Raw genomic sequence first — 14243 nt, 5'->3', positions numbered from 1 at the left:
AAATTGGGGGGGATATTGTTGGTAGTTGGAATCCCCGGGTGGGTAGTTGTAGGAGGTGCTGGGTCCGGCCTCACTGTCACTGCCGGAGCTGTATGAAGAATCCGAAAAGGTGGAAAAGTTCCGTCGTCCTCTAAAACCCCCGCGGCCTCGATTGGAGAAACGACCTTGTGTGTCCTGCTTATAATAATCTGGCTGAAGATATGGATACACAGATTTCTTGTCAAAGGTTCTCAGGTCTCTTGCTAATTTCTCCAATTTTTTGGTCTGGGCAGTTATGTCAAATTCCTTGATGGATGCTTCTAGATTCTCCAGGGCTTCCTTGCTTTTGGTCAGGGTACTGTCTCCAAGTATCTCAGCCTTTAAATCCGCAATTTCTTTGCTGAGTGACACTACTTGTTCAGCAGCTGTCTCCACTCCCAGCACCATCCAGTGCCGGGAGCAGTTGTTGGCCACGTAACTAAACCCTTCTTTAAATTTAGGAACGTCTATGAAGATTGCAGGTTCAATCTTAATTTGTAACCCCACTGGTATAATGTTCTCCTGCAAGTACTTAGTGAACAGGTGTCCATGTAATCTTGTACGTATAAGCTTCTTCTCTAGTCTCTCTAGACGAGATATTTTATCGTTCAAAGTGACATCAATGATGGGTGCAGTGGTGGATAGAAAAGTGGTGGATAGGTCTTTGGTAAGTTGGCTAATGTACACTTCTGTGTAGGATAGGATCTCGGGATCCGCCATGGCGAAAGTAGAGTTAATCTACGTGAACCTCGCAGGTAGGCACCTGCTCAGAAGACATTATGAAGGGGGGTAGAACCCAAGCAGTCACGGGGACCTGGGCGTCAAGTAGTAAATGTATAGAGGGGTCCCCGTGGAAGGGAAATTATTTCTGCACAGACAATAAAAAATTCAAAAAGAACTAAGATAGTACTCAGAGGACAAGGATGTTGTCATTTATTCAACAACAACACATTAAACAATTTAAAGCAATGTTTGTGATCATTTATAGATGAAAACGAGAAATCGAAAGTTTGAAAGGGCCCCAAGGGGGGAAGGGGAAGGGGGGTGCTCAAAGGTTGTGTGAAAAGTTATAAAGATAGTACACAGATTTAAACAAACTGTACATATACACAATCAACAAGGAATTGCAAATTATTCCAAAAGACAAAACAGCCTACATCAATTAAGGCAAGTATTGGGCAATTTTATCAAAAAGAGTGGGGCATTCCACGGTCACGTGTACAAATCAATCAAGTACTGGAAAAGTGCCGGATGTCCCAAGATAAAGAGGTGTCGACGTTTCGACCCCTATTTCTAGGATCAGTTTAGTCCTTTGCCGGGGTCTTCATCAGGACCATTGTAGGAGGGAAAGGGACGAGGAGGGGCCGTCCTATCTGAAAAAATGAAAACCCGTGTCAGGGGATGGAGTATCAATTAATAAGAAACCAAACAGTCTTAGTACTGTGCACCAAGGAGGTGACTTAGTAAAAACAAAATGAAACCATGGTGTCCGGGTCGTGGGACCTCTAGACAAGGGGACCAGAAGCTGTATACGCAATTAATCCATAAACACGCTTGTGAAATTAATTTGTCTAGTACAATACATCAGGGGCACATTAGCCAGGGAAAAACGGTGTCCGCTCACATAGGTTGAACCTATTGGCAGTACTTGTAGTGCTCAGATGAGCCCTAAATCACATGTGGGCAATTAAATCAAATGGGGTTCTGATTGCGTTTATTTTAGTACTAGGGCACGGCAACTAAATAAAGAAAACTATAAGCAAATACCTGTGGTAGAAAAACCACACTTTGGAAATTTCAAATGTGTGGGCTGCCTGTTTCAAATAATTTTACTGCTGGGCACGTCTAAATAAAACCATGAAGTTCGCATTAGGCAGAGTAACCACAAGGAGAACTTATTTTTTATTGTCTGTGCAGAAATAATTTCCCTTCCACGGGGACCCCTTAAATATTGTAGGGGCATATCTGCTCACACAGATATGCCCATACCTAAGATATAGTGCACCCTGCCTTAGGGCTTGTAAGGCCTGCTAGAGTGAGGACTTACCCATGCCTTAGATAGTGCTGCTTAGAAATGGTAAACAGGCAGTATTCCATGCCGACTTTGTTATTTTTGACTGCACCAAGGCATGAAGGCTGCAGTGGCAGTTTGCATGGCCTTGGTGATGGGTTCCTAGGAGGCCCTCTTCAGTCCCAAGGGCCATTTACCTGGAACTTTCAGGGGGGGGTCTGAAGTTGCCAATTGTGGCACTGTTTTAGGGAAGGAGCTCTGTAACAGGGGGCTTGATTAAGAGAGACCCTGTGCACTTTCCATCAAAACCACATCATGTTCGAGGCACAAAGTGGGGGGCTACCAATATCAAAAGAAGCACCTTGTCACACATGCTGAGTCATGTTCTTTCTACTACTACCCCCTTGTGCTGTGTATAATTGGTCTGAACATTTTTGACAAGTTTTGTTTTGTGCCCTCAACTAATCGACTTTCAAATACAGTGAAAGCGGAAAGAATCATCTTTAGAGGAATGGTGCTTTAAAAGAGGGCGTATATTACAGAAAGGGTAACAATGCCTACCAAATAAAAGGTTTGTTGAAGCATGCTTACTTACCCTTTGCCCAGCGGTTACAGATAACCTTAGGTGCATGCTAAACTATTTGTGTATGAGTGTGACTGTATTTTAAGTATGACCCCTCCTATCTTTCTGCTACTTTTGTCTATCCAACTGAATAACACATCCACCACTCAAACTACTTTCCTATTTCACTATACTAATTGTCAACACTAATCCTTTATGGGTTCAGGAGTAGTGTGCTACTCACCAATAAAGCGCTTCAACAACCCATCAGGGTTACAAGCGCTATATAAATGCAAACCTTTTCTATTTTCTACCCCTCCCCAACCCTTCTCAATCCAAATAACTGACTAACATATCCACCACTCAAATTACTTTCATATTTCACTATACTAATTCAACACTAATCCTTATGGGTTACAGGGTAGCGTTCTACTCACCAAAAAAAGCGCTTCAAACCCCATCAGGGGTAGCAAGAGCTATATAAATACAAACCTCTTTCCCTCTTCTATCCTGCCGCTACCCTTCTCTATCCAAATAACTGAATAACATATCCACCACTCAAATGACTTCATTTTTCACTATACTAATTTTCAACACTAATCCTTTATGGGTTTCAGAGTAGCGTGCTACTCGCCAGAAAAGCGCTTCAACACCCCTTCAAGGGTAACAAGAGCTATATGAATGCAAACCTTTCTCCCCCTTCTATCCCTCCGCTATCCTTCTCATTCCAAATAACTAACTAATATCCACCACTCAAATTACTTTCATATTTCACCATACTAATTCACCACTAATCCTTTATGGGATTCCGGTGTAGCGTGCTACTGCCCTGCCCCCCCAAAAAGCGCTTCAACACCCCTTCAAGGGTAACAAGAGCTATATGAATGCAAACCTTTCTCCCCCTTCTATCCCTCTGCTATCCTTCTCATTCCAAATAACTAACTGATATCCACCACTCAAATTACTTTCATATTTCACCATACTAATTCACCACTAATCCTTTATGGGCTTGCGGAGTAGCGTGCTACTGCCCCGCCCCCCCCCCCCCCCAAAAAGCGCTTCAACACCCAATCAGGAGCAACAAGCGCTATATAAATACAAACCTTTTTTCCTCTTCTATCCTTCCTCTATACCTCCGAATCCAAATAAATGACTAACCTATACAACCCCTTTAATTACTTTAATATTTCACTATCCTAATTCAACACTAATCCTTTATTGGTCCAGGAGAAGCGTGCTACTTGCCGAAAAAGCGCTTTGACACCTCGTCAGAAGTAGTAAGCTATATAAATGCAATTTATAATACAATGGTGGGCAATGTAGGTGCTGGTAGGAACATTCCTGCAAGGGCTGACTTCAGTATCCAATCCGCTATCGGACAGTAAAAGCGAATTTGCAAAAGCTCACCAGCACAGAGGATAGTGGAGCAGACCAAGACGCGCGCACTCGGTTTCTCGTCAGGATTCATACATGTTGGCGCTCGCTCTCGCTCCACACAGGAGGTGAGCCTCGACTCTCGCGCCCGTCAAATCCGTTAAAAACGAATGCACGAACCCTAGGGGAATTCCGGCGCGTGCCTTCCTAACGACAGTCTGTCGCGCCCGTTCCACGCACGCTTCCTCTGGAGAACGGCCTGGGCGCGCACTTTTGACTAGAGCCAGTGAGCGTTTCACGCCGCGAGCGCTCGGGCGCGCGCTTCCTGGAGAGTCTGGGGCCAGCGCGCGCTCTGTGAGGAAGATGCTGCTGCTCCTGCTGTGGGAGCGCGCGCCGGGGGCGGGCAGGAGGTATCCGAAGAGAGGAGGCGGTGGGTGCTGCGGTTGAAGGCACGAGGGGGCGACTGCAGCTTTCCCTTTCCCAGCCGTCTCCGGCCCGGGGAGCTGGAGCAGGACCGCGGTGGAGCCGGCGAGGGGTCTGCAGGAGCTGAGCCACCGGCGCCGGGTCCACCACCGGCCCCCAGGGCCGGCGTTGCCGGTGGGCCGCCGGGTCCAGCCGGAGAGCCAGAGCCTGGGGCCGAAGAGGGAGCCGGAGGTGTCAGGCCGGCGGCCTGAGGGACACAGAGCAAGGAGGACACTGAGCCTGACGTAGAGCGAAGGGTATAAGGCGACCCACCGGGGCCGGTACCGGGAGGTGAGGCCGCCCTCTGTCTGGGAGCGCCTGGTACCGGCTCCGGATGCACACTCATTTTGGAAGGCAGACGCCATAGAACACCATGCAGATTGCTGGTGTCCAGCAAGCTATCCTTGAGACAGTGGGTCCTCGGAATGCCATAGGATCACAAGCTGCTTCTAACCTTTGAGGACACATCCTCTCATGTCCTGGAAATTTTTAGGAGCATGGAATACCTTGAAGACTGGGATCACAAACCGGTCGTGAACCCTTGGAGAACAGATCGCCTGCCAGACTAAGTTAGCACTGCATGCCTGCTTTGGTTCAATCCTTAATATGTATTAATCGGTGATCGAAGACGGCACGTTGGTATTGCACGACCATCAGCGTGGAATCTCTTGGTATCGAACACCACTTGAGGCAAGGCCTTGAGCCTCAAGTGCCCACCCAAGGGGAGTACTCAAGTATCTACGGGCATCAGACTTATCTAAGAGGGTGCGCTGTATTGAACGTGGACCTGATTGCAGTCTAACAGTTTATAACGCCCATTTCAGGAGCAGTTGATTCATCCCAATAGTTGTTCACAGGCGTTTGGAGCCTTGTCCCTGCTGAGGAAGTTCCCATCCGATTTTTGCCAAGTCTGAGGTTTTTGTGCCAGAGACCTATTAAACTCGGGCTCACGACTAGCATTGAAAGTTGACATCCTGTGAAGCACTTGTAGAATGTCGTTCCCTTTGACAACAAATAGAGGTACGATCTCACACTGTGGAGTAGTATAGATATAATTCCATGACAATTGCTGTTTGAGACGCTAGAACACAGTGAAAATTGGTAAACCTACTTTCCTACAAAAAATAGCCAATCCGCCATCTAACCACGAATATTGCCATCACTTTTCCATCAATGACAAGCAGAGTTAGAGATGCTGTGTACAGAACACCGCTGGTGGAAGTGCCATCCATAGAAGACTATTATTGATGCAAAGGCATCTCACAACAGAATATGGCAGAAAGATATTTTCTCCAAACAAGCAATTGACTTCCTTCACTATTGCAAGACTAGCCACTCTTCCCTTGCAATAAGAACTTTCTCTCCAACAGTAAGATACTAGTAGATCCTCCATCCAGCTGGTAGTATTTCAAAACCTCCATCTGACACAAATTTTTTGAGGACTATCTATGTGACTAAAACACCAATAGTGGTGCATGACGAGCACTAACTAAGACAAAATATAGAAAAGAGCGCAATAGAGCTGCTTTTGCACATCCATAGAAGCTCCAGAAGAAACTTTTTTTTTGTTGACCAGCATTGATAAAATCAACTTTGGTTCATAACAATTCCTTATTTTCTTAAACAGACCCTTATTTTCCATAAACCACTCTGAGCACCATTCACCACCCGACTCACTGACCGAAAAAATATTCTTCTTGTTACAAGCACTGGTAGATCCGCTTTCCTTGGCACACAGAGCTTTAGTAGAGCTGCCATTTCTTGTATGGGGTGTGTATTCTTAGAGCTACTGCATCATTCACTCTTCTCTCTTGACTCACGGTGAGCGCAAGTGTTAAGGACTGTCCCTTGATAGCCTTAATCATTGTTGGAGACAAAATCTTGCCCCTACAAGTTGTGCTAGAGCTACTGTCCTTCAGCAAGCACTTATAAATGGTCTTCTCAACTCATGACAAGCAGTTAGAATCACACTCCTGAGACAAGCCCTTGTGGTACAGTTGTTCTTCCTCTAAGAGGAAAAGTGGTTAGGACATGTGCGTACACCCACCTTTTATATGCCCAGTCTCTGGCTGCTTGATGATTCATTTTATGTCTGTGCCCACTTTCGGAGAACCTCTTCCTACATCGGACTCTCGTTACTCGTTGAGATGTCCTTTTGCTGTACTCGTGTCTTCTACACAACCTTTCCTTGCCTGACAACTGTTGCTCTGTACTGTTATTGTAGTTTTTTCCACCTTTGATACTGAACATTGACTATGGTATGTCTAGTGTTTGTGATTTCTTCACCTGGACACCACAATCAACCTTCAGCCAGTACCCCATGTCAGCTATTCTGAACATTGGTGCTTTATCAAAGCTGGCACTTGTTCTGTGTTTGTTCCGTTCCCCAGCTTATGGTCATAGCGATTATGTGCCTAGGGTTGACATTAGAAAGTAATTATCCTGCTTTAAAGCCAACTTTTAGCTCTTTTTAGGTGTGACATTGAGAGAGGTGCGTGCCAGCTCCTATCACGTAGTGGTGTTACTCTGCCTCTGGGACAACTGTTTCTTTTGTCAACACCTGGACAGCATCCTGGGCCTATGCAAGGGATTGGGATATATATTTCCTTTTTCGCAACTGGCATTGAGGTTTGTCTCCTCAAGTCTTAGCTTGACATTCACAAAGAGAGCTCTCACTTTACCCATGGCTGGCATTTGGAGTGTCTACCCACTTTTCATGCGTGGCGTTTGAAATGCAATTACCATGTGCCTAAGCCTGATGTTTCTTGGCGTCTACCTGACATTTAGAGAGCTTCTTATTGGAATAGTTAATGTCTGTAAACCTATATTTGGAGAGTCCTTAAACCTTCTTGGCATTTAGAAAGCCCCTACTCCCACCCCTGACATTAGGAAAGTCTTTACCCTGCGTCAGTCAGTGGTAAACCCCTTAAACTTGCACAGCATTTGACGGATTAGTAAACCAGTGCCTGAATTTAGCACCTCTGACCCTAGGCCTAACACTCAGAATTTGTAGCTGGATACCAAACTTTAGGAGGATCCTTAACAAACTTCTGACCTTTGTGGAGGCCCTTGTCCAAGTTTGACATTGGTAGAATTATTACTGTATGCCTGACATGTGAAATTCCTTTCTCCGCTCCGTATCTGATGTCCAAATTTTGTATTCTGCCCCTCGAGAGGATGTTTTAAATTATTGGGAATTGTGTACATATAATCAGGACCTCAGGAGAGACCTTGCCAGGCGCTGAACAGTGTTAGTCCAGAAAGCCTTTCTCTTGCCTTGCCTGATATTTGGTGCTTTTTAGTTGACTTTTGGCAGCCTCTGCGTCCACAAACTACTGCCACCCTCACGTCTGCTTGTGCCAGTGAACAGCGAATTCTGAGCAGGCTTGCAAAGAATTGTACCTAGTGCCATGTTTGACAGAACCCTCGCTTCAGTGCTTCTTCTCAATTGTCACTGATGTTTTGCATACTTAAAGGGTTACACTTTGACTGCTTGTCGCCCACTACTAGTGTTGAGACTTGTCCTCCACCATATATCGAAATTTGTGCCCCAAGAAGCTCCTTGGATGCCCATCACTTGCCTGCTCTGCTCAGATAACCAGTAGTTTCTACCAGTGCCGACCCTCGAACGACTGACACCTGCTGCCAACTTTGAATACATGAGGCTCTCTGGACATTGAGTAGCCCATCGGGCACCTCTGCCGCCCTTTCCATGGGGTAGCATTTGCTAGTGCTTAGTGTTGGGAATTGTTGTCCACTTGGAAAGCGAATCATCCAGTGATCTTTAAAGACTCGTGGTCTTGTTGGCATTGAATTGAACGCTTGGCCAGCACAACGTTTGGAAGCACCGCCTCCTCTCCCGTTCTCTTGCACCTGCCGCCGACAGTCCCGGGGTGGTTACTTGCAGAGGAGTCGGACATCGCCTGACCCCAGTCACACGCCGTGGGATCTTCGCCTTTCCTGTGGCCCAGAGGCATGGCCGGCGTGAGCTGTCTGGGCAGGGGGCTTGCAGCTCATTGGCCCTAAGAGACTTTGTGCCAGTTGAACTTGAGAGACGTGTCCGCCTGCGCCCCCGGCATGCGTCTCAGAGGCTGACCTCCGGTCACTAAGGAGCTAAGAGGACGCCCGCCTCCTCCCCGGGCGCTCTGGTGGGAGGGTCCTCCTGCAGGGGACCTGCACCTCCGCCCTGCCCATGGTAGGCTACTCAGGTGATTGCTGCGAGTGCACCCGCCGGGCCCCGGCACTTCCCTGCGACTGCTGCGCACTCCGTGCCGGCTTCAACAGCATCACCACGGCTGCCAACGGGTTTGTCCGCTCTCCGGCCGTGCCCATCACGGAGCGCTGCTCTCTGCTGGCTGAGACTTCTCAGCGCCCGGCCCATGGCGAAGGCGCCTTGCGCCTCCGCGAGCGCCCTGTGCGGGACCCTCGGGCTCAGGAGCCGGGGAGAGCAGCATCCCATGTGTCCCGGGCGCGCATGGCCTTCCTGGCTGGACCAAGGCTGCTGGACTGGGCGAGCTGTCCCCCGCACCTGCAGTTCAACAAGTTTGTGCTGACCGGATACCGGCCGGAAGCGAGCGGCGGCGAGTGCGTGCGGAGCCTCTTCTACCTTCACAACGAGCTGGGCAACATCTACAGCCATGGTGAGGACGCTGGCGCTGAGCGCGCGTGTTGGGGAGGGCATTGAAACACAAGTGGGGTAACGTTGTGCCACACATCTGAGTGCAACGAGCTGGGCAACATCTACACTCATGGTGAAGTCTGGGCAACATCTACACCTATTGTGAGGACCCTCTGAGGGTGCATGGGGGGGTGGGGGGGGGCATAGAAACACAAGCAGTGCCACGCATCTGACCTCAATGTGTTGGGCAACCACAGCACCCCTTGCGGGGTGCATAGAAACAAAAGTAACGCCATGTATTCCTATCAGGACGAGTTCAGACACTTAGACCTGGCTTGCATATTAGGAACAGTAGGTAAGCGTCAGAAGTATCCTAAATGACGATTTTGATCAAGTGCAGTTGTGCAGAACAGCTTCCCGTTGCTCTATTCCTGTGCCAGGATGGCACTTTAGCCCTTTACCTGCGGCTGGTGGTCAGACGTAAACTTCTGTCCTTTAAGCTGGATTCGCCTATTGCGAAAGCCATCCTAAAAATCTGGGGTGTAGGGTGTTACTGCGATAATGTGCAGCTCAGCAAGTAAAACTGAAACGTAAATACCCCCCCTCCAAATTGCTGCTTCCACGAGAGAGACTGCGATTGAATGGAGTGCTTCTAGCAGAACTGGGGCAGGATGATTTGTCCGGGAGCACTGAACGTGTGTGAAATGAGGATGCTGTGGGTTGACCCCCGATCTGATTCCAAACGTGGTAGATTAGTCACCCCACACCTTGCAGCCACTATCAATTCTCCACGTGTGCCGTTTTAGGGTTGGGTAAACGAGTTCCAGGGGTTGGGCCATCATGTTTGAGAGGGAGATGGTGAAAGGCGAATAACTACACCCAGAGTCTGGCAGTCACTCCGAAGTTAAGAACCCGGCTCTTTTAGAAGGAGAAAGTAGTTCGGATTTGAAGTTTTAGTAGTTTGCTATTACTGCAGCAAGATCGTACACGGAACCTGTTTTGAGGCCCTGAGCCTTGTCAAGTGTATTTCAAGTGTGGAATTTCTGCCTACGGGTGTCCTGTTCAGGCATGGTATGCGTTTAACTTCTGTGTAGCATTACTCATTCGGGCTTTTGTGCATGTTGTTTTAGCTGGCGAAGTCGCCAGTCAAACAGTCTGACCTTTTTGGATACAGTAAGAGCAAACGAGATTGTTGTACTGATGCTTGTGCAGGACACCTAGCGTGAATGAAACTTGCTAAATTGAAAGCAGTTAAGCAAATTCAGTTACGTTTATGGCGGGGTGTGAGCGCTACACCTAAACGCTATAATTTATTAGCAGAGACAGGTATTCAGGTAACATTTCTTACAGTGCCTGACTCGATTTGTCGAGGATTGTGTTCAACTTCTAAATGTTAGTTTCAGCAGATCAATAAGTTAATGATGGTTTAAATGGATGAAACGCCAGCGTTGCCCTTTATGGACAGCTGTGTGGTGATTTTTTTAATACATCTGCTGTTTTTAAGGATTTGGATGTCTTAGCTTGAGAGTGCACTTTTATTGTGGCCCAGAGTCTTTAATGTGTAGAACGTTACTTTGAGGGACGAACAATTTTTTTTTCTGTCCAGTGTTTTTTTTTTTTTTTTAAGGACGGCGATACGGTTTACTTGCTACATAAAGGGTAGAAACTAGGCTCTGAATCCCGCAAATCGATTTTATCAGACAGAAATGCGCTTTTCTTCAATTCCAGGCAGGAATGCTTCTTGCCCAAAAGTGCAAAGCAGATCGTTTGGTCTGCGGTGTACTTTCCAAAGTGGGTCGCGTCTGTATCTGGGATTCATTGGCGGAGTTGACGTGAGGCCTAATACGGGCGGGGCACAAAGGCTTAAGAGTTAGGATCACTAATAATGTACATTGGCAGAGCTAGTTAAAAGCCTGTCACCAAAATAACTACCTCTTAATGCCATTAAGGTGCAGGTGGCCGTGGCATTGGAGTAACATGGGAGTATGTCAGTGAGGGGTGTAGCGACGGTGTATGACAGCCCCCAAAACAAATGCATACATGGCATGGCAATGGGCGAGGGGGGCTGAGTCCGGTCTTCTATGTCTGTTTTTTTTTGTAGTTGTCTTGATTTCACTAAGCTGTTTTAATGAGTTCATTTTTTTGGATCAGCAGCTTAAATATACATAGTGACCGGTTTATCAAAAAAGCATTGGCGATGCCAGTAGGTCTGCTTTTTAAGGAATGTTGTATGGTAATGTGAAGCATTACAAGTAAATAGCATGGCAATAGATATGTATTTGCGTGGAAGCAAATAACTGTAGAATAATAACGGTCTGGGTTAAAAGGTAAGGTGACAGTTGCACTGTCAAGCAAGATCTAAAAATCTATGTAGTTTAATTATTGCCCTCCTATCTGTGTTGCTGCTAGAGAAATCAACATCAATTATTTCGTTATCTGAGACACTTTAATAGCATTGCAATATCATGTGTGTGCCCCTGAAAGATCAAGCTTTGGCTGCTGGATAAACAAAATGATCACAGCTGCGTGGAAGGTAAGCACATTTTTTCTGGAAGCAAACAACTGCCCAATCGAAACATGAACTGGCTCCCAGCATGTGGGCAGAGCCAAAGCCCGTCTCTAGTGATTCTCACATATTGTCTGATGAAAGCTGTGCTGTCAAGCCAGACCATAAAAAGTAGCAAATCTGCACCTGTATAAATAATTCTTGATTGGATGCAAATGTTCTACTTGTTGGAATTCACGAATATTGGCAGTAGTAGGTTCGGAAAGCTGTACTAGTCTCAGGTTTGCAAGCATGTACTGGCAATCAAACTCGTTAAAGTTAATGAAACAAAATGATGGCAAATATTGTAATCACAGTCGGTGTCTTGTGGTAGCATTCCAGCCCATCATTTCTCACAGAGAATGCTACTCTAGATAGAAGGCTTAATTTTGTTTTTGAAAAATAATGACCCATACACACCACCAGACATTTCTCCCACGGCCTGGTGTTCATTTTTAGGTCTCGCTTGTGCTAGGGCATGCATTCTCGCTGGCAAGACTCTTGTGTTCAATAATGGGGGTGGAACCGGCCGCTTGGTTACCATTCAGTTGCTGTGTTGTCACACTTCTTTGATGCCTTCTAATTTGGCAGTGCTTGCCATGTGCCACTTCCCTTTCTTTTGGTGGTGCATGCACCAAGCACAGATTAGAGTAATTCGTGTCTCTCCTGCGACCATCCGCTGCTCGCGCTGTGATTTGGGTAATATTTTATTGCATTAGCCCTTTGCAACTTAACTTTCAGTTACCGCTTGGATATCCGATAGGGGGTCATTGACCAGAAATGCTACTTTTTTGTACAGGGGTTTACAGCACCATAAGACAGCATTAAATCGCTGCAGCTCGAGGTCTGGCAGACAGGAGAGATGAAAAGTAAAATGCTGTGGTACATAAATAATTTCTGACTTAACCAGTGAAGGGTTTACAAAGTCCAAAGCAAAATGACATTTTCATTTTTTCGGTGCACCCTCTTCCCTAGGACAGGGTATTTTTTTATTTTTTTTAAAGACCTTTGTTCTAAATTTGTCTTTGTCTTGTGGTCATGTGTAGTGGATCCCCAAGGTAGCTGCCTGAAGTGGTTTTAATGTAGCACCCAATCTGTTTACTAGTTTCACTTCAACATATTAGCAGACAGGTTTTATTATGTTCTTGCCTCATGTAAACAGCTTTCACACTTGACTAGGTGAGACCGAGGCAAATACAAATTGTATAGTGCTGACGTTCCGCATTTTAACGAAAGAACTGGCAAAATAGACACAACCAGCTCTAAACTAGCTAAGAAGAAAACCCTCGGGGTTTAGCTGCAAAGCTCCCATGTTTTTTGAAAACACCACACTGGTTTGTTAGCTAACATTTGACTGCTTTCTGTGACCTGCAGTTTCACAGTTAAAAATCCCTCATTTCCCAGTTCCTTGTGCGATTGGCTTGTACAGTCCATATTTATTATTTGCACTCTGGGATTGAGAATCCTGATTTTATAATTGGACAAACAGGACTGCAAATAGTAGAATGCATCGAAGCTGGTTGCTTCGTACCACTTTTTTAAATAGCTCCGTTACACTCCCAACCTGTTATCTACTGAAATCCATTTGCTAATGCCAAAAGCTTTTCCATAGGTGTGATGTATGGGGTTTGCCAAACTTTGTTTGCTTTTGTTACTATACCTCATCGCCAAGATGTACTTGGTTATGACAGACAGTTAAAGAAAAAGAAAGCTACCCAACCGTCCACTCTGAATAGGATGGACGGTCGGGTGGCTTACCGCTGATGACCCCGCCTTCTTCGGGCCTCAAAAGGAAGTTTTACTTCAATTGAGTACATTTTACTCTGTTGATGTAAAACTTGCAGTCCGCTAGACTCCAAAATGGGTAGGCTGTCCTTGAGTTTGGTGGACAAGTTATGCTGTCTGCTAAACTAAATCTGCTCCAGAAACCCACCTAATGCAAATCTGTACTGACCCTGCTCCTTATGGGAACAGTCCATCCCGAGCCGTGGTCATCTCACCCGGCAGCCCTCTGCGTTTTTTAGTTTGAAAATTTGACATCCACACCCCCTGAATCTTACCATGCACCCCAGGGTGCATTGTCACAGCTCCTTGGATTCCAGTAATGTAATTGTGGACTGCAATAGAAGGGGGGCTGCAGTGAATGACTGCTGTGTATCAATACGTTTCTGAATCTCTGGCGTGATTTGCAGGGCACTCGCAGGCATTCATCAATCGTGTGTGGGACTTTCGAGAGGGCAGCGAGGTGCACTGCTGGTACTACTACACACACGAGCCCCATCACTGACACAGACTGGCTTCTGCAGTTCAGGATTGAGGTGCAGAGGCCTGAGGGTCCCAGTACTACTTGTAGCCCCTGGTGGAATCTGTCACGGTGCATTGGCAGAGATGTGTGTGTGTGTGTGTGTGTGTGTTTGTGTGTGTCAGTAACGGAAAGGCTGTGGGTGCCATAGGTCATGACTGGGGTACACTGGAGTAGCTGTATGTTTGCTTCTGAACTACTACAACAGTGTATGCTATATGTCAATGTCACAGTCGAAGTGCATTGCCAGAGTGAGTGTGCATGTAGATCCCTGCTCTAGAGTAACCAAAAGTGTTGTGGTTATGAATTAATTTGTATTGGCTAAGCAGGTTTGGGCATCAGTTCTGGAAT

General features: G+C 46.5%; 1 protein-coding gene across 1 annotated transcript in view; it reads left to right on the top strand.

The window, feature by feature from the left end:
* The first annotated feature begins 4311 nt into the window (after positions 1–4311).
* Positions 4312–14243, top strand: part of PAQR4 (progestin and adipoQ receptor family member 4) — a 143841-nt gene continuing 133909 nt past the window's right edge. Inside the window, exon 1 of the mRNA XM_086931707.1 lies at positions 4312–9067. Within this exon, the coding sequence (XP_086787833.1) occupies positions 8620–9067 (448 nt within the window). The 5' untranslated portion in view covers positions 4312–8619. The remainder of the gene's footprint in view (positions 9068–14243) is intronic.

Source organism: Lissotriton vulgaris, chromosome 7 (assembly GCF_964263255.1).
Source record: "Lissotriton vulgaris chromosome 7, aLisVul1.2, whole genome shotgun sequence".
NCBI classification, from domain to species: Eukaryota; Metazoa; Chordata; class Amphibia; order Caudata; family Salamandridae; genus Lissotriton; species Lissotriton vulgaris.
Note: the sequence above shows the minus strand (reverse complement) of the source record. Positions and strands in the feature narration are given on the sequence as shown.